We start from the raw sequence: 22279 nt of genomic DNA, 5'->3' as shown, positions 1-22279 counted from the left end.
CTATTCTTCAAAGGAGAAGACTTTTCGTTTGAATTTCCAACAAATTCCACGGGACTGATCAACCAAGTATAGTGTGCAACCAGATGTCAGACATCAAGACTTGCCACTACCCAAAGACTATCCGTCCAGGAAAGATGGGTTGGGCCCGAGCTGTAGAAACACAGATTGGATTGTACTCACTTAAGCTTTCCTAGATTTATATTATATATTATTAAGAAAATAACTGGTTTCATAAAATTTACTCTGGTAGACAATTGTAACATGCTGGGGTTTTTTTGTTTTCTTTTGGGTTCTTTACCTGCGTAACCAGAACCTCCATTTTGGCATAGTTGGCCACAAGTTTGACAGTCAAAAAGAAGCACTACGTTATTCTATATGAGCAGACTGAAACGTGACGCGTACAACTTTTTGTATAACTAGGCTGGGTGTGATGAGAAAACCCACCCTGATGCCTCGAGCACTTCTTGTCTGAAATTCTGGATTCAGGGCTTCGACTTTACATAAGAGCTCGACCATCAGCCAGCTCCACCCGAGCTCCATTCACACTCACTAGTGCGCACTGCATCGCCATTCACAGACGAGAACAGCTGGACTTCAGGAGAGAAGTTACAGTAAGAAATACAATGATTTAAGATTCAAATAGTCAAAATGTATGCTAAATGACACATATTCTGTACATTTGGTATTCATTTAGCGAGCCAATTATGAATATTTAACCAGATAACTGAAAAGTAACTCATTAGCTACATGCCGTAACTTCATTTTAATGTCTTTTAATGTTTCATGTGTAAAAACAATTGTCTTAGTCGGACTTTGACACCAGAGGGATTCAAATAGGCTCAAGTTAACTTTAAAACCAGTGCTGTCTGTGTGAACCTACAAAGTTTCTCTTTGAAACTTATATTTCAATCAGGCCACCAAAATTAAACTAAATACACAAAACAAAATACAAATAGCACTTACCCGTTGTCTAACACTTTAACGTTTCTTGCGATTCATTTGTTGTTGACGGATACGTTTTTTAAAAGTGTAAAAAAGTTTTGAAACCATTTTTTAGTTTTACTAAGTGTTAACAATGAGATTATGTGGTTTGTACAATCAATTAACACTGCTTATGTCATTTTTACATTTTTACCAAAAAAGTCTAAAATTTCTAAAACTATTAATTTGCAGATAATTATTCATGAAAAAACCTGATTTGACATTGATGTTGAGATAGAATATAGTGTGTACCATATACCAAATATACCAAATATGTACCAAATATAAAATAACATTACCACAGATCTCATAAATGTAATAATTTTATTGGACTACTCTAAACGCTCCTACATATCCAAGTAAAACATTGCACAGGGAAATGAGAAAAGGGGAAATGTAATATATATAAATATATTATATTTTTTTAATATAATATGAATGTAAAAAAGTACATCAAACATGAAAACCTTTCTGTCAGGACCACTTTCATCAAATACAATTGACAATTAGCATAGTTTCGATTGGCGGTATGGTTCTGTTCTGGGCAAGTCTAGCATGGATAAGAGCAGGGAGAGCAGCAATAACCCCCTTAGGGTAAATAGAACAGAACCAACATGAATGTATGCAGATATCATTAATTCAATATTTGAATGTACAACATAATTCGAGAATTTATTCTGATTCAAGGAGAATCAGAATGCCAAATCCTGACTGGGTGAAAGGAGGAGCTGGGGATGGAGGAGGGTCATTAGCTCCTGAGAAACGCGATAGATGCTGATAATACTGAAGGAGCTTATATATATATACAATAATAGGCGCCATAGACGTGGATCAGCTGAGAGTCACTGAGGTAAGATTGATTAACGTGACCTGCCAGAACTGACACTACAACACTAGAAGATTTTGTATGGCTCTGATGCCAAATGTGGTTCCTGTGGCACTTCATCCACTGGGATGTCAGGTGTCACATTTAAAGACTCTGGTCCTCAACTTCTCTCTCTGCCTCCGTTATGCCCTCATCCATATAAGACTCCTTTTTTCTTGATCCTTTTGGCCAAGTTCATCAATTGACACTTGTTCTTTTTTGCCACTGAGTTTTCTGCTTAGGTAACTAAAAACAAAAAGAAAACATCTCGGGTTACAACTGGAACCCTTGTTCCCTGAGAAGGGAATGAGACGCTGCGTCGTCGTTGTGACGACACTTTGGGGAATGCCCCCAGCGTAGCGTATCTGAAGCATGAATGAAATCTGTCCAATCCTGATTGGTGCTGCTTCATGACGTAGTAGATGACTGCACAACCAGAAGATACAAAGGGACGCCGGCACACACACACATTAGCTCTTTTGCGATAAAGCAAGTGCTCTGTCCGTGATAGGTGTGGCGACGAGACACAGTGTCTCGTTCCCTTCTCGGGGAACAAGGTTTACAGTCGTAACCCGAATCGTTCCTCTTCGAGGGAACTCGCACTGCGTCGTCGTTGTGACGACACTTTGGGGAACGTAATGCCCACTATGCCACCCCGTAATCACGCCCGCCCTAGTTTGAAGCTGGGATCCAGGCACACTTAGGACGCGAGCACTCTGGCGCCAGGCGTCACGGGGAGTTGCAGACTGTAAAAGCGTATGAAGGTGTGCGGGGTGGCCCACCCGGCCGGCTCGCAGATATCCTGAAGCGAGACGCCAGAAAGGAGGGCCACCGAGGAAGCCATGCCCCTGGTGGAATGAGCCCTCACGGCCATGGGTGAAGATGGCCTTAACACCGCCAGGGGCTAACTCCAGGCAAGTTGGCGTTATAGCCAAGGCCTGGAGATCCCCCACTCTCGTCAGAGAGGTGATGGCAAGGAGAAAGGCCACCTTGAAGGTCAGGTTCTTTGCCTCAGCCGACTCCATTGGTTCAAATGGGGCCTCAGCCAACCCTTCAAGAACCACCACCAGGTCCCAAGTTGAGACTCTGGAGTGAGCCGCAGGCCTCATCCTCCGAGCCCCACGGAACAAACGTACAACCATATGGTGCTTTCCTAAAGGCCCAGCACCTATAGACGAGTGGAAAGACGCAATGGCAGCCACATACACCTTAAGTGTGGACGGGGTAAGACCGGCGGAGAAACGATCTTGGAGGAACTCCAAGACTGAAGCCACTGGGCAGTTAACTGGGTCCACCTCACGCTCTCTACACCAAGTGGAAAACACATTCCACTTTAGGCTGTACAGTCTCCTGGTGGAAGGAGCCTTGAAGCTGAGTAGGGTCTCGACAACATCAGCTGACAGACCAGCCTCTAGGTACCGAGCCCCCTCAGGGGCCAGACCCAGAGGTTCCACAGCTCTGGCCGGGGGTGAAATATTGTGCCCCCTCCCTGAGACAGCAGATCCCTCCTTAGAGGGACCTGCCACGGGAGACTGTCTAGCAGTGCTACAATGTCCGAGAACCATATCAGGGTCGGCCAACGGGGTGCTACTAAAAGTAGGCTGATCCCTTCCCGGCGGACCCGCTCCAAGACTCCCGGGAGCAGAGGGGGAAATGCGTACAGACGCAGCCTCGGCCACGTCTGCGTCATAGCATCCAGCCCCAGCGGAGCTGGATACCTGAGAGAGAACCACAGTGGATAGTGGGATGTCTTTTGAGACGCGAACAGATCCACTTCCACTGGGCCGAATCTCACGCACATGGCCTCCACCACCTGGGGGTGGAGTTGCCACTCCCCAGGCCTCAGCCCCTGCCTCAACAGAACGCCTGCTCCCTGATTTTGGTCCCCGGAGACATACATCTCACTGAGAGACGACAGTTTCCCCTGGGACCACAGAAGGATCTGGTGTGCCAGTCTGCATAGAGGGCGCGACCTCAGACCCCCCTGATGATTCAGATACGCGACTACAGAAGTGTTGTCCGAGCGTATCAGGACATGGTGGCCGTGGAGATCCGGGAAAAAACTCCTCAGAGCTTTGTAGACCGCCAGCATTTCCAGGCAGTTGATGTTCCAAGAAGAATGCCGGGTCTCCCACAGACCTCTCGCAAAGCGGCCATCCATGACCGCGCCCCAACCAGTGAGGGAGGCATCTGTTGAAACGATTTTCCGGCAACATGATGCTCCCAGCACTGGTCCATGGGACAGGAACCAAGGTTTTCTCCATATGACAAGGGAACGAAGGCATCTGCGCGTTACCCTGATCATATGGAATGGATTTCCCCTCGGGGAAAACCCCTTGGCTCTCAACCACCACTGTAGGGGTCTCATGTGTAGCAGGCCAAAAGGTATGACGTTGGACGCTGCTGCCATGAGCCCCAGCAGTCTCTGAAACTGCTTCACAGTGAGGTTGTGGCTTAGCTTCACTCTGGAGACCATTGCCAGTATGGACTCCACGCGTGCAGGAGACATCTGTGCCCGCATCGTCGTGGAGTCCCATACCACTCCCAGGAATGTAGTCCTCTGGGAGTGCGTCAACACACTCTTTTTTGTGTTGTGTCTCAACCCCAGGCTCTGGATGTGGGCGAGAATCTTTTGTTCTTCATTCCCCGCTGCTCACCCACGGGTGGGCAGCACCCTTATGTGGTTAAAGAAAGAAGTGACATTTCCATCCATGAGCACACAGAGATCTCGGACGACACGATGCGCCGCCCCCGAGCCGTGCACCCCTCGTCCTCCTCTGTCCCAGAGCCAGTTGACAGTGCGCGCCGTCCCCGGACGTGCCGCTCTCATCCGCCTCTGTCGCCAGCCCCCTGGCAGAGCAGACCCCCGTGGAACGTTCATCCTTCCCTGGTCTCCTCTGTCAGGGCGCGGTTAATGACTGTTCCCCCACACCGGGCCGCTATGCCATCCACGTCTGGGCCAGTCATTCCGCCCTGCTGCACCACCGGTGGCAAGTCTATGGTTCGTATGACCCCGCTGGTACAGTTCTTGGGAGCCTGGCTAGAGATTCCCCACCTGTCCTGCTGGGTTGCGCGGATGATCCGGCTCAGCTACGCGATTCAGTTTGCGCGGTCTCCTCCCCGGTTCAGGGGAGTCCGCTCCACTTTGGTCGGTGGCAACGCCCCTATCATGAGAGCAGAGATCGCTGCCCTGCTGGCGAAGGGTGCGATCGAGACCGTCCCTTCGGCCGAGATGAGGACCGGCTTCTACAGCCCGTACTTCATTGTCCCAAAGAAAACCGGTGGGTTACGGCCAATTCTGGACCTGCGCGTGCTGAACCGTTCCCTTCACAGGCTGCCGTTCAAGATGCTCACTGCCAAACGCATTTTCGAATGTGTGCAGCCCCAGGATTGGTTTGCAGCAATCGACCTGAAGGACGCCTACTTCCATGTCTCCATTCTCCCTCGACACAGACCGTTCCTACGGTTTGCTTTCGAGTGGCAGGCATACCAGTACGGTTCTCCCTTTCGGGCTAGCCCTGTCCCCTCGCGTCTTCACGAAGGTCGTCGAGGCAGCCCTTGTTCCCCTTCGGGAACACGGGGTTCGCATCCTGAACTATATCGACGACTGGCTGATCCTAGCTCACTCTCGAGACCAGGTTTGCAAACACAGGGACCTAGTGCTTCAGCACATAGCTCGTCTGGGCCTGCGCGTCAACTGGGAAAAGAGCAAACTTTGCAGAGGATCTCTTTTCTCGGTATGGATATCGACTCGGTCGCCATGTCCGCGCAGCTTACGAGCGAGCGTGCGCAGTCACTGGTGACTTGCCTGAGACAGTTCGAGGGCAAGAGTGCGGTTCCACTGAAACTTTTTCAGAGGCTCCTGGAGCATATGGCATCTGCAGACGCGGCAACGCCGCTCGGATTGCTTCATATGAGACCGCTTCAGCTTTGGCTTCGCGACCGAGTCCCGAGGTGGGCATGGCAACACGGCAGCCTCCGAGTAACAGTTACTTCGACCTGCCGTCAGACCTTCACCCCGTGGTCGAACCTCAGTTTTATACGGGCCGGAGTGCCCCTGGAACGAGCTTCGAGGCATGTTGTTGTAATGACAGATGCCTCCTCCACGGGCTGGGGTGCCATGTGCAATGGACGTGCTGCCGCGGGCTCCTGGACAGGACCCCGACGCCTTTGGCATGTCAATTACCTTGAGTTGCTGGCTGTACGTCTTGCTTTGCGCCGCTTCCGGGCCGTGGTCAAGAACCAACACGTACTAGTCCGTTCAGACAATACCGCCACTGTAGCGTACATCAACCATCAAGGTGGTCTACGCTCCCGCCGTATGTCGCAACTCGCCCGCCACCTCCTCATATGGAGTCAGAAGCATCTGAGGTCGCTTCATGCCATTTATATCCCCGGGGCCCTGAACTGTGCAGCCGACGAGCTCTCACGGCTTCAGCCCCTCCCGGGAGATTGGCGACTCCATCCCCAGTCGGTTCAGCTGATTTGGGATGAGTTCGGGGACGCACAGATAGATCTGTTTGCCTCTCACGACTCGACCCATTGTGCCCTGTTTTATTCCCTGACCGAGGGCACGCTCGGCACAGATGCACTGGCGCACAGCTGGCCGCGGGGCCGCAAATATGCGTTTCCCCCAGTGAGCCTTCTTGCGCAGACCCTGCGCAAGGTCAGGGAGGACGAGGAGCAGGTCATTCTGGTCGCGCCGTACTGGCCCGACCTGGTTCTCCGAACTAGTACTCCTCGCGACAGCACCTCCCTGGCCGATTCCCCTGAGGAAGGACCTCCTTTCTCAGGGACGGGGCACCCTATGGCACCCTCGTACCGATCTTTGGAACCTCCACGTGTGGCTCCTGGTCGGGACGAGGCAGGTTTGAGTACCCTAACACCAGCGGTGGCGGCTACCATCACTTCCACTAGAGCGTCGTCCACTAGACACGTCTATGCTTTGAAGTGGAACCTCTTCGTCAACTGGTGCTCTTCTCACCGAGAAGACCCCCGGAGATGTTCGATTAGTGTCGTGCTTTCCTTCCTTCAAGATGGGTTAGAACGAAGGCTGTCTCCCTCCACCCTGAAAGTCTATGTCTATGTATTGCCGCATACCATGATTTGGTCGAAGTTAAGTCTGTTGGGAAGCACGACCTGATCGTCAGGTTCCTGAGAGGAGCGAGGAGACTGAATCCTCCTCGCCCTCCTCTCGTTCTTGGGACCTCTCAGTGGTTCTAACTGCCCTGCAGAGTGCTCCCTTTGAGCCTTTACAATCAGTGGAGCTTAAGTTCCTGTCTATGAAGACAGCGCTCCTGGTTGCATTGGCCTCCATCAAGAGGATGAACCTGCACGCATTCTCCGTTGACGAAGCGTGCCTGGAATTCGGGCCGGCTTACTCTCACGTGATCCTGAGACCCCGGCTCGGATATTTGGCCAAGGTTCCTACCACTCCCTTCCGGGACCAGGTGGTGAACCTGCAAGCGCTGCCCCTGGAGGAGGCAGACCCAGCCTTGGCACTGCTCTGTCCAGTACGCGCTCTCCGCGCCTTTGTAGACAGGACGCAGTGTTTCAGGACCAGCTCTTTGTCTGTTATGGTGGGAAGCTGAAGGGAAAGGCTCTCTCAAAGCAAAGGTTGTCTAACTGGATAGTGGACGCCATTGCTTTGGCATACCAGCAATGCCCCCTTGGTGTGACTGCCCACTCCACCCGGAGTGTGGCATCCTCTTGGGCTCTAGCGCATGGAGGGACAGACACAAGAACTGTAACAGTCACAAGAACAAACACAAACACAGAAACAAACACTGGCTCTGATCCGAGCCAGACGCTCCAGATAGTCCGTAAGTGCCTTGGCGGCCACACAAATGGGCATTTCCGGATCTGTCTCAGACTGGGCAGACTGGACGTGCTCAGTCTCTGACTGGGCAGACTGGACGTGCTCAGTCTCTGACTGGGCAGACTGGACGTGCTCAGTCTCTGACTGGGCAGACAGAGCGTGTACTGTCTCTCGCTGGGCAGACGTGACGTGAACAGTCTCTCGCTGGGCAGACGTGACGTGAACAGTCTCTCGCTGGGCAGACGTGACGTGAACAGTCTCTCGCTGGGCAGACGGGACGTGAACAGTCTCTCGCTGGGCAGACGGGACGTGAACAGTCTCTCGCTGGGCAGACGGGACGTGAACAGTCTCTCGCTGGGCAGACGGGACGTGAACAGTCTCTCGCTGGGCAGACGTGACGTGAACAGTCTCTCGCTGGGCAGACGGAACGTAAACAGTCTCTGGCATGGCCCCTCTTCTCAGCTGAGTCCTCATTTGGTCGGATCGTTATGTCACGGAAAGTGCAAGGTAAAAAAGGTGTGAGGACTCAAATGCAGAGAATGGTAATTTATTACAAAAATAAACAAACACAAAGCAAAAACCCACGAGGGGGAAAAACACAATAAATAAGAATGAAACAACTGAACCTTAACATGAAGCGGGGAACGGGGAATCACGGGGAACAGGAGACATTAGACAAACGATCCATCAAAGACTGCAAACAAGAGGAGACTTAAGAAGGCAACAAATCAAGAGGGGACAGGTGGAAGAAATCAAACAATAATCAGGTAACGAGGGGGAGGGATCAGACAACACCCAGAGCACATGGCCCAAAATAACAAAACACCCATGTGCAACACAAGACAGGACAGGCATTTGACAGTTCCTCTCTGTCTGGCCACATAGGTTCACCTGAGAGAAATTGTTCAATTTAGGAGACATTTTTAGGGGGAAAAAATATTTAAAAAATTGTGAAAATACCTTGACAGATTTTGACAACTAGTTCTACTTTTTTGTATGATGACTCAATCAATGAAATGAAGACTATTAGTTTTATATGGAATGACTATTCAGCATTCACAAGTATAGTTAATTTTAGCTGACATGACATAAGCAAATGATAATGTTATAAAACAGCAGAGAGTTGTATGAAAGCAATTGATGCATGTAAAAAGGCATTTGCAATTTGTTGGAAGGAATGAGAAACTGCTACTATGATGTGTACAAATAACTAAATGTTGTGGAGGTTGAACTAACTGTTGTGCAAATGTAAATAGTGATTTGAGAAATACACTAAAGTGACTGATATAACTGTAAAAAAATGTATTTATTTATTCCAGATATGTACAAATATGACCTACATACATTGCTGTCATTCGGTACAACCAGTAGGTCATTCTGTATTTTCGGTATTACCGAATATTTTCAAACAATGCTACAGGCTATCTAGATAGCTAGCTAGTTAGCTGACTAGCTAGCTAGCAAAAAGACAACCAAACATTTTATATTTCGTACAAGTTTTTAAAATATTACAAAATGTTTCCATGTTTTATAGCGGTTGTACCGAATGACCTGATATTTCGGGACATTTTCCGGACATTCTTTCTCATAACAAAGCAATGACTTCTACACATAATTTTAATACGATTTTGCACTCTTGATATATAATGTTGTAAAATCATGCCAGAATAAAAACTAGGTAAATTTATTTCATTTTAAGATATTTTAATCACAAACGAAATGGCTCTTTTGGCCTTCGGACGGTTAAACCGAATGACCTTTTGACACTTCGAAATCTTTAAAATACCTTTATATGTAGTAAAATATAATTAAAACCTTTTGGATTCAATAAAAGAGATCAAGTTGTACTACCTTATATACTCTGGATGTCATATCTTTGTTTTTTATTATTATTAAGGTCTTTGGACAAAAAAATGGCCTGTCACGTCACGTCATTTTTCCCAACTATTTCCGATGTGGAACAATGGCACCCATAGTTCCCTTTCGAGGGAATTCGCGCTGCGTCGAGAATCGACACATTGGGGAATGCCTTCGGCATGAAGCGTCTGAAGTCAGCTATTCAATCTTGACCCTCAGATCACCCTGCCCCCCCCCCCCCCCCCTGCTTGGGGTTGAAACTCAACGTGAAGAAAAGTTCCTTAACTCCTCTTCAGAGGACTACGTTCCTGGGAGTAGAGTGGGACTCAGTCACGAAGCGGACACAATTGTCTCCTGCTCGTATAAATACTATCTTAACCACAATAAAGAATATTAGGTTAGGCCAGGCCATCACTGTTAAACACTTTCAAAGACTTTTTGGGCCTCATGGCTGCAGCTTCCATCGTAATTCCTTTTGGTCTGCTCCGCATGAGGGCCTTACAGTGGTGGCTCAGGACCAAGGGGTTTCTCCACTGGGGAACCCCTTTCGCATGATCAGAGTTACGTGCAGATGCCTTCGTGCTCTTGTCATGTGGAAGAAACCATGGTTCCTGTCTCAAGGCCCGGTTCTAGGAGCACCGTGTCGGAGAAAGACTTTGACCATGGATGCATCCCTCATGGGCTGGGGTGCGGTTATGGAGGGCTGTTACACCCGAGGTGCTTGGAAGGCCATCATCTCTCATGGATATTAATCGCTTGGAGATGTTGGCCGTATTCTTTTCCCTGAGGCACTTCCTTGCTCAGGGTCATCATGTTCTTGTTAGGACAGACATTATGTCGGTGGTCTCTTATATCAACCGTCAAGGAGATCTGAAATCGCGCCCTCTTTCTAGACTGGCACATCAGATCCTTCTGTGGTCCCAGGATATTAGATCCTGTTAGATCCATTTATATTCCTGGGGTTGATGATGTGGAGATATCCCGGGGAATGGCGGCTCCACCCTGAAGTAGTTGAGCTCATATGGAGAGAGTTTGGCCAGGCGGAGGTTGACCTGTTCGCCTCTCATGAGAACACTCACTGCCCGCTCTGGTACTCTCTCTCACATCCAGCTCCTTTGGGCCTGGATGCCATGGTACAGATGTGGCCGAGGTCACATTTGTATGCTTTTCCCCCGATCGCTCTGCTCCCTGGGGTTCTATAAAGGGTCAGGAGGTACGGTGTGAGCTTACTCTTGGTAGCCCTGTACTGGCCGGCCCGAATTTGGTTCTCGGACCTTATTAGTCTCTTGGAGAGTCCTCCCTGGCATGTCCCTATTAGGAGAGATCTCCTTTCCCAGGCCAGTGGTACAATATTTACATCCACGGCCGGAGTAATGCAGACTATGGGTCTGGCCCCTGAGGGGGTCCAACCAGTAAATAGGTGCCCTTTCCACCGAGGTGGTTAGGTCATCCATTCTAGAACCCCACTCTATTAGGAACTAATATTTGTTAGGGACGGCATTGAACCCAGTTAAATACTGCCCAATGGCTTCAGTACTGTCGTTCCATCCTGTTCTCTAACGGGATCGCCCATTCACGTTTAGGGCCTTTGTGCCGCCCCAGTGCCCTCCGCAAGCCTCTAAGGGTGAGCATGTACGGACATACCCACTAAAACTCCATGTTCCTGTAGATTGGAGGATGAATACTGTCATCCTCTTACTTAAGGGAGTGGGAGCCACTCTACCTTATTCTGCCTGTAGGCAATATCATGATTCTTAGGGTATTCATCATATAAGAATCTATTTGAGTCTGCTTCCTGCTCGCCCTGCTCCCTGGAAGAGCGGTGGTGCTCCTGAGAACGACTTGCTTCAACCAATCAGAAGCTGACGCTGTTATGATCCGGCGTCCCTTTATAGCTTCCGCATCGCCGTCAAATGCAACGTCACGAGTGACGTGATATGGCTACGCCAATCAATATAGAATAGCTGACTTCATACGTTTCATGCCGAAGGCATTCCCCAATGTGTCGATTCTCGGCGCAGCGTCTCGTTCCATGACGTTTTGTTCCCATTTCATTGGGAGTTAGTCATCTATAGTTTCTGCCACACCAGTTACTGTAGTTAAAGTTACTACTATAACAGTGTGGCGAAATGGTGTTGGCCACCGCTGTCAATGAAAAATGTAGTATTTTTCTAAGTTACATTATCACATTTATTTTATTGTATAGTCCACTTATACGAACTGTATACCTTTTGTAAGTTTTTAAAAGCAGGTAATGATAGACTGTGCTTTGTTCTTGGCTCTAATTGCTCACATCCGGTGGGAAACTACAAAAGATAGATAGATAGATAGATAGATAGATAGATAGATAGATAGATAGATAGATAGATAGATAGATAGATAGATAGATAGATCAAAAATAAGACTTGGTTGTTTTGAGATTTAAGCTGGCAGCATATTGCATTGCAACAATTAAAAGTACCAAGTCTGTTTTTCTAGTATTTGTATTGAAAGTGGGATTTAAAACTTTGTGTGTGTAGTACCTGAAAATCAGTACAAAGTGCACAGACAAAAGAATAGTATGGGACTATTTAATTTGTTTACGCCAGATAGATGATAAATCTTCAGTTTACATAAGTATTATCATGAGATAGGATATCCTGCTGATAATTATGGCATGATAAAAATAGTTTATTTACTCTGCATAATGCAGTACCAACAATTTAGTTTAAAGTGGCAAGTGTTTTTGTCTTACAACTATGGAACCCCGCACATGACATATGGAAGAAAACATAGAATATTTCATAGTCTGAAGCTAAAAATCTGGGTATGTGCCCATTATACGCTTAGTGATTTTCTGTGAAATTTGTCAATTATTACTGCTCAAAATCTGCAGACTGGCTTTGACTTTTGACAACTAGTGTTGATTCCTCTTGACAGTAAATCGGGGCAAAAGTTGTGTAGTGTATTCCAGCCTTTACGTAAAACAAAGAAACAAATTAATAAGTTGTGGGAACAAATTATTAATTTGTGGCCATGGTATCTTGTGTTTTCTCCCACACGTCATTTGGGGAGCTCTGTACGAAGCTACTCGTCTCACACAGGATACAAACTACAAATGCTGTAGGTAGTAGTTAATGGTGGTTTCTAGATGAACAAACAAAATAAAAAAGGTGTATTTATGGGCGTGCACCCCCTAGGAGCTCCCACTGTGCTCCTTATGAGTGAGCCATAGTTATAGCCACAGACACATTCCCACAGTAGTTAGCTAAGAAGGAAAGTCATTTGAGCTTGTTTGTATCTACAGATAAAGGGGAGTGTGTGTATATTTAATAATATCAAGTTGCAATATTTACATCTGTAGTCACAATTGGGATTGGATGGGAAGTAAAGTTTCAATTGTGTGTTTATTTCAGATTTGTGTATACTACAAGTATATTAAATGTAATTCATTAAAAAAAACATTTACAAAATTACATTTTCTAATTGTTTCTAATTATATGAAACTTGCTTTTATTTCTTCTTCGTATTTTCTGTCTTTGTGTAGGACTGAAAACCAATTGGTATAAGTTTTCTGCATGCACAAGCTCTGGTTGAACAAACCCAGTGTTCAGACCCTTTAAAACTGTGTGTGATTTGAATTTACTTACTAAAATAGAACTAATTCACCATGGCACGAGAAGAGGACTACTACACTCTCATGTCTGGGCTGCAGGAGCTTGATTTCCAAGGGAAAGCAGTGCCCAGTGATCTTGTACTAATAGGTGAACATGCCTTTCCACTTTCCATGAATCCAAGAGGTCAGGTGCTGATGGCTGCATCTCATTACGGTCAGGGACGTATAGTGGTGTTGGGACATGAGGAATACCTAACACACTTTCCTGGACTCATAGAGAATGCTCTAATGTGGCTTATGCCATGTACCGGTGATGTCGGCATTGTAGGAATTCAGGGGAGTTTACGTTCAGTAGCTGAAAACTTGAAATACTGCCCTATAAAGACAGAGCTAGAAGACTTCCGTAATGAATTAGCTATATATATCTCAGATGCTTACAGTGTTGAGACCTGTGCAAAGGATCTAGTTGCTTTCCTCAAAGCTGGAGGAGGTTTGATCATTGCTGGCCAAGCATGGAGTTGGTCTTATGACCATCCACAAGAAAACACTATAAAGAACTTTCCAGGAAACAAGGTGTGCAGTGTTGCAGGAATTTATTTCTCTGAACTCCCAGGAGAAGTTGGCAACTTTCCTGTTCCAAGAAACATCCCTCCTAGTTGGCCTTCTGTATCGTAAGTTCAGCACACATTTTTGCTTTTTACCCATTCTTTAAAAAACCATTCACAATTTGTCTTGTCATTTTTCAGAATAGGCAAATACTTCAAAGATGATCTAGAGTTCCTGCTACAAGGTGTGTCAGAGTTTGACACCAAAGGAGAGGCAATAGCATCTGAAGTGATGGTGCACGGACCATTAGCATTCCACATTGCAGTCACACCTGCTGGAAAAGCATTCATTGCTGGTGCTTATTATGGACAAGGTCGAGTAATTCTGGTATCCCATGAAGGCTACCTGGGCCGGGACTCTCTGTCCACATTCATGATCAATGCTATCAAGTGGCTTGATGAGGGTCGGAAGGGTGTTATTGGGATCCTACCCAGCCTTAAAGCAGCCCACATGGTACTGAGCAAATCAGGTTTAGATTGCCAGTTGACTGGCTTCAGAGAAGATCTAAGCGTCTACGTCTGCACTTCCTACAGTGATGCCCAATGTGCAGAGATCCAAGAATTTGTTGCTGAAGGTGGAGGACTTCTGATTGGGGGTCATGCCTGGTATTGGGCTCAGACCCACTGTGGCTGCAATGTGATGACCGAATACCCAGGAAATCATATTCTTAACAAGATGGGATTGAGTCTCTTAGGCAATACCTTGGGCGGAGGGTTATATAAGGCCCTAGATATAGAGCATAGTTGTAGAGAGGGGTACCACTTTCGTAGAATGCTGCAGCGGTTTGCTGAACATGTAAGACTGGGGAAAGAATTGACTGCTCATGAACAGGGCTGCTTGAAGCAGCTGGGTAGTGACTGTGCCAATTACCTTCGTATGCGTTCTCATGACAGTTTCGACTACACCTCAGTGGTAGCACTTCTTAGTGATATAGTGAAGGAGGTAGGTGTTCCACAGGTGTGCAGTAATTGTCCTGTCGAATGTGCTAAAGACCACCTGATGCTCCTCATTGGATCTGAGGTATACAAAGTGTCGCCTAATCCTGATGCCCTTCTTCCATATATCATCAAGGACAGACCCAACTTGCCCACTGTGTCTGATGCAATAGTTCGGATCAGTGCTAACACTGGGGGTATGAAAGATTTCTTGCCAAATGCAGGATGAAAAATGTTATTCCTTGTTTAAATTTTCTATTTTAAGCACTATAAAATGTATTGTTTCAGGTTGTGAAGAATGGATAAGCACAGGCTTATATCTTTCTCCTGGTATGAAGACATACATATCAGTACCTCCAGAGATCGTTGGGAAAAAATGGCAGGTAATTAATAAAGTCTACTCTATAAAAGTTTCGAATCAAGGAATAGTGCTGTATGTAATAGCTATACTTGTCATTCTAGATACAACCTTATTGCACATAGGGCTTGGAGAGCCTGTTATAAACATGAGGAGATACTCTATGTAGGTGCAGCTTGGTTGCCAGACAGATAACATTGGTGGAGCAAACATCCTGAAACGAGCTCCTGTGGTCCATGAGCGATTCCCTTTGGACACAGAAATGGTACAGGTCTGGAATTTGTGGGGAGGACTCATCTACCTAATAGCACCTCCACAGAGCAAAGTGGATGGGGTGGAAATTGTCGTGCAGGTCTCAGTACAGGCTCCATACTTCAAATCTGGTGAGAATTCTAAATTAATATTCAGTGAGCATCACTGGAAGGTTTCTATTCAGAACATTTAAAGGTACACGATAAAACTCGTTCTGTCCCTCAGGAGAGACTAGTGTAGCTGACTGGGTGAGCGGGATCCGTTCGGCACCTGCCCACTGGGCAGAACTTGAGTTTGAGAACATCATCATCACATTAGAATCAGAATTTATAAGGAATCTGGACTGCCCTGATGTGGTGGCTACATTATGGGATACCATAATGAGAAGCATAACTGACCTAGCAGCAAGGCCTGCCAAGTTGCCCCGCAAGGAGCGGTTTGTTGCAGATGTTCAGATCTCTCACGGTCAGTGGTACTATTGCTGGGATAAATAAACATCACTATTACAAGTTACAACAGAATCATGCCATTATTACTAATTATATTCTCACAATCCTGGCGATAACATGTCCCCCCTTTCATCCCCTCAGGTTTCATGCATGCTGGATATCCCATCATGATGCACTCCAACTCTGCCCCAGCACTAATAAACTTAAAGGAAGCCTATAAAAGTGGTCTTTGGGGAGCCATTCATGAGTTGGGTCATAACCAGCAGCGTGGAGTTTGGGAGTTCCCTCCACACACCACTGAGTGCACCTGCAACCTGTGGTCATTGTACGTACATGAGGAAGTTCTGCGATTCAATAGAGCTAATGTGTCATGTTAGGCAGAAACACAGGAAGCAATCGCGAGTATAATACAATATTTATTTAGCACAAAACACACAAGTCCAGGGTGCAGTGAGCCAGGTGGAGATAGGTGACGCAGGGACTTCGATGGTCAATACCGGTGACGTGCAGACAAACGGTGAGACGATCCAAATCCACACGGAAGACGACGAACAGGAAACACCAGGCAGGAACACGAACCAGAAGACAGGGGAACATCAAACAACGATCTGACAAAGGTGAGAGAACAGCGGTGAGTTTAAGAAGCGTGGTGAGATGAACTGCAGCTGGTGATTGTAATGATGAACAGCTGGAGTGGATCAGGTAATGACATACAGACACGCCCCTTGCACACGTGCACTCATACAACAACATAAACACAAGACTAGAAGGAACCAGCGAATACATCTACCGTGACAGTACCCCTCCTCCTAAGAACGCCTCCTGGCGTTCTCAGACTCCCTTACCTGCCGATTGTAATCATCGATAAGGGAGTGATCCAGGATGTCCCTAGCAGGAACCCAACTTCTCTCCTCCGGACCGTAACCTTCCCAGTCCACCAAGTACTGAAATCCGCGTCCCCTCCGCCTAGAGTCCAGAATACGGTTGACCGAATATGTGGTCTCCCCATCTACGAGCCGCGGTGGGGGAGGAACCGGGACAGGCGGATTAATGTGAGAATGAAAAACGGGCTTGATTTTAGATACATGGAACACGGAATGAACCCTCCTGTACGCAGGAGGTAGTTTGAGGCGGACTGCCACCGGACTAATAATCTTGGTGACAGGAAACGGGCCAATAAATTTGGGAGCAAGTTTATTAGAAACGGTGCGAAGAGGAATGTTCTTAGTTGAGAGCCACACTTTTTGACCAACGACGTATACGGGAGGCTTTGACCGGTGGCGATCGGCCTTGGCCTTGGTGCGCGCCCCCACCTGGAGTAGAGTCTCCCGGGCTCTAGTCCAGGTGCGGTGACACCTCTGGACAAAGGCGTGAGCGGAGGGAACCGCAACCTCGGATTCCAGACTGGGAAAAATTGGTGGCTGGTAACCTACACTACACTCAAACGGAGATAGGCCCGTCGCTGACACTGGCAACGTGTTGTGTGCGTACTCCACCATAGACAGTTGTTGACTCCAAGACGAAGGATTTCTGGAAACCAAACATCGCAACATTCTCTCCAAATCTTGGTTGGCTCTCTCTGTTTGACCATTGCTCTGGGGATGAAACCCAGATGACAGACTAACCGTCGCCCCCAGTAATCTACAAAATTCTCGCCAAAATTTGGACACGAACTGGGGTCCCCGGTCGGAGACCACGTCTATCGGGAGGCCATGTAACCGAAAGACATGATCTACGACCGTAGCCGCTGTCTCCTTAGCTGAAGGTAATTTGGGTAAGGGAATGAAATGTGCTGCCTTCGAGAATCGGTCCACCACAGTTAAAACTACTGTGTTACCCTGGGAGGGTGGGAGGGCGGTAATAAAATCTAGAGCGATATGGGACCAAGGTCTCGAAGGCACCGGCAGCGGTTGAAGTAGCCCATCTGGAGGTCGATTGGAAGACTTACCCGTGGCACAAACAGAGCAAGCCAAAACAAAATCGCGAATGTCACGAGCCATAAGTGGCCACCAGAATCGTTGCTTGACTAGAAATCCAGTGCGATTAATTCCTGGATGACAAGCTACGTTGGAGCTGTGACCCCACTGGATAACGTCAGACCGTAAGCCCTCCGGCACAAATAATCGGTTCGGTGGACACCCGGGCGGAGGCGTTACCCCTTCCAAGGCCTCTTTGACCTTCGCTTCGACCTCCCATGTGAGTGTTGAAACAAATACGGTTTCGGGTAAAATACACTCGGGAGTGGACGGGCGACCGGAAAAATCAAATATACGAGAAAGTGAGTCGGGTTTGATGTTCTTAGAACCCGGACGATATTGGAGAGAAAAATCAAAACGACCGAAAAAAAGTGCCCACCGAGCCTGCCTGGAGTTCAATCTTTTAGCAGTTCTGATATATTCGAGGTTCTTATGATCAGTCCAGACGATAAAAGGTACCCCCGACCCTTCTAACCAGTGTCGCCACTCCTCCAACGCCAACTTGACTGCCAACAACTCTCTATTACCAATGTCGTAATTACGTTCGGCTGGAGATAAACGATGGGACAAAAACGCGCAAGGATGCATCTTGTCGTCTACAGGTGAACGCTGAGATAACACCGCCCCTACTCCCACCTCTGATGCGTCGACCTCCACCACGAACTGACGTGATGAATCAGGGGTAATTAGAATGGGGGCTGAAACAAAGCGGCCTTTGAGTTTCTTGAACACAGTCTCGGCTGTGTCGGACCACCTGAACGCAGTTCTGGGGGAGGTCAAGGCAGTCAGAGGCGCGACCAGCTGGCTGAAGTTGCGAATGAATCGCCGGTAGAAATTGGCGAACCCCAGAAACCTCTGCAGGGCCTTGCGGGAATCTGGACTTGGCCAATCCACCACAGCCTTAATCTTCTCAGGGTCCATCCGCATCCCCTCAGACGACACGATGTATCCTAAAAAAGGAACAGACTGTGCATGAAAATCGCATTTCTCCGCCTTGACAAAAAGCCCATTCTCTAGCAACCTCTGAAGCACTCGTCGGACGTGCTGCACATGCTCCTGGAGAGATGCAGAAAAAATCAATATGTCATCCAGGTAGACATATATGAATTGATCGATCATATCTCGCAACACGTCATTGACCAGTGCCTGGAAAACTGCTGGGGAGTTGGACAGCCCAAACGGCATGACCAAATATTCAAAGTGCCCCCTAGGGGTGTTAAACGCAGTCTTCCACTCATCACCCTCCCTGATGCGGACCAAATGATAAGCGTTACGTAAGTCCAATTTGGTGAAGATGGATGCTCCCTGCAACCTCTCGAAGGCTGAAGACATCAACGGCAAAGGATAAGTATTCTTTACCGTGATGTTATTCAGCCCTCGGTAATCAATGCAAGGTCGCAGAGAACCATCCTTTTTCCCCACAAAAAAAAACCCCGCCCCCGCTGGAGAAGAGGAAGGGCGAATGAACTTGGTTGCTAGAGAATCAGAAATATATTTCTCCATAGCCTCTCTTTCAGGAATCGAAAGCGAATATAACTTGCCCTTAGGCGGAGACTTACCTGGGAGTAAATCTATTGCACAGTCGTAGGGACGATGCGGAGGGAGAGAAGCAGCACGAGACTTACTGAACACTTCCTTCAGGTCCAGATACTCCGCGGGCACGTTAGACAAATCCCCTGCTTCCTCCTGAAACACAGAAACAGGTACAGACGAACAAGCAGAGACGAGACAAGACCTATGACATTCCTGACTCCACTCCAGCACAGATCTATGTATCCAGTCCACTCGGGGGTTGTGTTGAATGAGCCATGGGTGTCCTAGAACAACGGGTGCCAGGGGTGAATCCAGAATAAAAAATGAAATAGTTTCCGAGTGATTGCCAGAGGTGATGAGAGTGATTTCTTCAGTGGATAATGAGATGGTGGGAAGTTCTTGTCCGTTGAGTGCATGAACTGCAATCTGCTGTGGGAGGGGTTTGATGGGAATCTGAAATCTGCGTGCAAAATTATGGTCCATGAAATTACCTTCGGCCCCCGAATCCAACAGTGCTTGACAATCGTGCTGGTGGACTGACCATCTTAGTCTTACCGAGAGGAGGGTGGAGGTAGATCTTGTCGTGGATGAGGTCTTCCTGGCGGAGATCCCACCCGATAGTAGCCTCATGTTTACTATCGGGCTGGGCCTTTTACCGGACAGTTGTAGGCGTAGTGTCCGGCTCCTCCGCAGTACAGGCAAAGGCCCTGGGACCTCCGCCTCTCCCTCTCCTCCCGGGAAAGCCGAGCTCGACTCACCTGCATGGGCTCGTGATCGTAGACGGGGCTGACCACGTCCCTGCCGCTGGATCGTAGCCCGTTGGCTGCCTCAAGTGTGCGGGTGGGCGTGGCTCGACGCTCGACTCTGGACAGCCGAGCGTCCACCCGCAGGGCCAGATCAATGAGTCCGTTGAGGGTAGTGGGAAGATCCAGGGCGTAGATCTCCTTCTGGACGTGGTCAGCCAGCCCATGCAGGAACATGTCCCACTGCGCCTCCTCGTTCCATCCACACTCTGCCGCCAAGGTCCGGAACTCGATGGAAAACTCGGACACTGATCTTCTTCCCTGCCGTAGCTCGACCAATGTTCTGGCCGCCTCTCTTCCAGTGACCGCACGGTCAAAAACCAGTCTCATCTCGGCGGCGAGGGTCTGGAACGAGGCACAGCATGGATTTTGGTTTTCCCACACCGCCGTTCCCCAGAGTGCCGCTCTCCCAGTCAATAGCGTGAGCACAAACGCCACTTTGGCTTGCTCGGTCTGAAAAGTATGAGGTTGCAGGGCAAAGTGCATAGAACATCGAGTCAAAAAGGCTCTACAAAATGACGGTTCACCTGAGTATGCCTCTGGGGTGGGTAGCCGGGGTTCTGACTGGGAGGGGCTTCCTGATGATGCGGGAGGAACGGCCGGTGTGGGTGGCGCAGTGGGAGGTCGTAGGCGCTGGATCTGCTGGGTGAGCTCGGACACCTGCGTCACCAGGGCTTGAACTGCACGGCCCGTATCTCCAATCTCCTTCTCTTGCGAGTCCATTCTACGGATGCTGTGATGGATGAACTCTTCGAGTGAGGATGACGAGGCGCTCGCTGCTTCCATACCATGGTCAGATCGTTCTGTCATGTTAGGCAGAAACACAGGAAGCAATCGCGAGTATAATACAATATTTATTTAGCACAAAACACACAAGTCCAGGGTGCAGTGAGCCAGGTGGAGATAGGTGACGCAGGGACTTCGATGGTCAATACCGGTGACGTGCAGACAAACGGTGAGACGATCCAAATCCACACGGAAGACGACGAACAGGAAACACCAGGCAGGAACACGAACCAGAAGACAGGGGAACATCAAACAACGATCTGACAAAGGTGAGAGAACAGCGGTGAGTTTAAGAAGCGTGGTGAGATGAACTGCAGCTGGTGATTGTAATGATGAACAGCTGGAGTGGATCAGGTAATGACATACAGACACGCCCCTTGCACACGTGCACTCATACAACAACATAAACACAAGACTAGAAGGAACCAGCGAATACATCTACCGTGACATAATGTTCATCCAGCCATCACTCCAGAAAACCGTCAGGCTCGTGCCAAGATGTATCACAGCGGCGGAAAGGATTTAAAAAGCTGGAGCATGTGGACGGCACTCGAGACTTACATGCAGGTAAGAACAGACTGTGTATAATGTTTTAACAGTTTGTTTAATCAGTTAAATGCATGTGTTTTAAAACATTGTTTGATAATGTACATTTTTGGTTACATCATCATTGCCAGTATTGTCATTTTTTGAAAGAGAGATTAAAGCAATGATGGATTATTTGTGAGCCCTAGAAGTAATAATTCATTATTTTAAGGTTCATTTTTAAAAACAAAACAATAAAATCATATGCGGAATACATAAATATAAAAATGTATTTGTAATTATTATAAAAATATATATTTATACCCATTTTTGTGTGTAATCTTCCATCATCTTTCTATTTTTTCCGTTTTGTTTTGTTTTTTCAAGCTTCAGGAAAAATTTGGCTGGGATGCTTTTAAGAAAGTTTTTACTGCCTACCATACTATGAATGGAGTGCCAAATGACAATGCAGGCAAGATGAATCTGTATGCTGAGACCTTCTCCAAGGTGGTCAACATGAATTTGTCCCCCTTCTTCAAAGCGTGGGGTTGGCCCATCCAGCCCAGCACAGAAGAGAAGATCTCTCATCTCCCTGAGTGGAATGACCATCCTGTGAGCCAGTACGCATAACAACGTCTCAGTTTTAATATAATTGAGGGTTTAGATTAAGTATAAAAGATGACATATGCTTATCTGTAGTTTCATGGACATTATTGTATTCATGACTCTCATTTGAATGAATAAGTGTGTAGATGAGAAATTGATTAAAATCAATATAAGGCACAAACTTACACATATAATTTAAATATTCTGAATGGCTATTGGGCAAGTGGGCTAAGGTTTTATAACCTGAACATGCATGTTAAAAACAGAACATATACATATATACCAAAACCTACATGTATGTACTACAATTAAAAACTGTCAGTATGGCATGGCA

At 47.6% G+C, this 22279-nt stretch overlaps 1 protein-coding gene across 1 annotated transcript; it reads left to right on the top strand.

Moving 5' to 3' along the window:
- The first annotated feature begins 596 nt into the window (after positions 1 to 596).
- LOC143716397 (TRPM8 channel-associated factor homolog) lies at positions 597 to 22273 on the top strand. Its single transcript, XM_077208931.1, has 9 exons — positions 597 to 611; positions 13048 to 13787; positions 13863 to 14854; positions 14946 to 15040; positions 15185 to 15398; positions 15493 to 15732; positions 15858 to 16076; positions 21263 to 21381; positions 21727 to 22273. Exons 2-9 carry the CDS (start codon positions 13171 to 13173, stop codon positions 21967 to 21969), a joined length of 2739 nt encoding a protein of 912 aa, XP_077065046.1. The 5' UTR covers positions 597 to 611; positions 13048 to 13170; the 3' UTR covers positions 21970 to 22273.
- Positions 22274 to 22279: the final 6 nt, after the last annotated feature.

The sequence above is a fragment of the Siphateles boraxobius genome, unplaced genomic scaffold (genome assembly GCF_051911475.1).
Source record: "Siphateles boraxobius isolate OS27281-9 unplaced genomic scaffold, OSU_SipBor_1 6, whole genome shotgun sequence".
Classification (NCBI taxonomy): domain Eukaryota; kingdom Metazoa; phylum Chordata; class Actinopteri; order Cypriniformes; family Leuciscidae; genus Siphateles; species Siphateles boraxobius.
The sequence above is the reverse complement of the archived record's forward strand: the minus strand, read 5'-3'. Positions and strand labels throughout refer to the sequence as shown.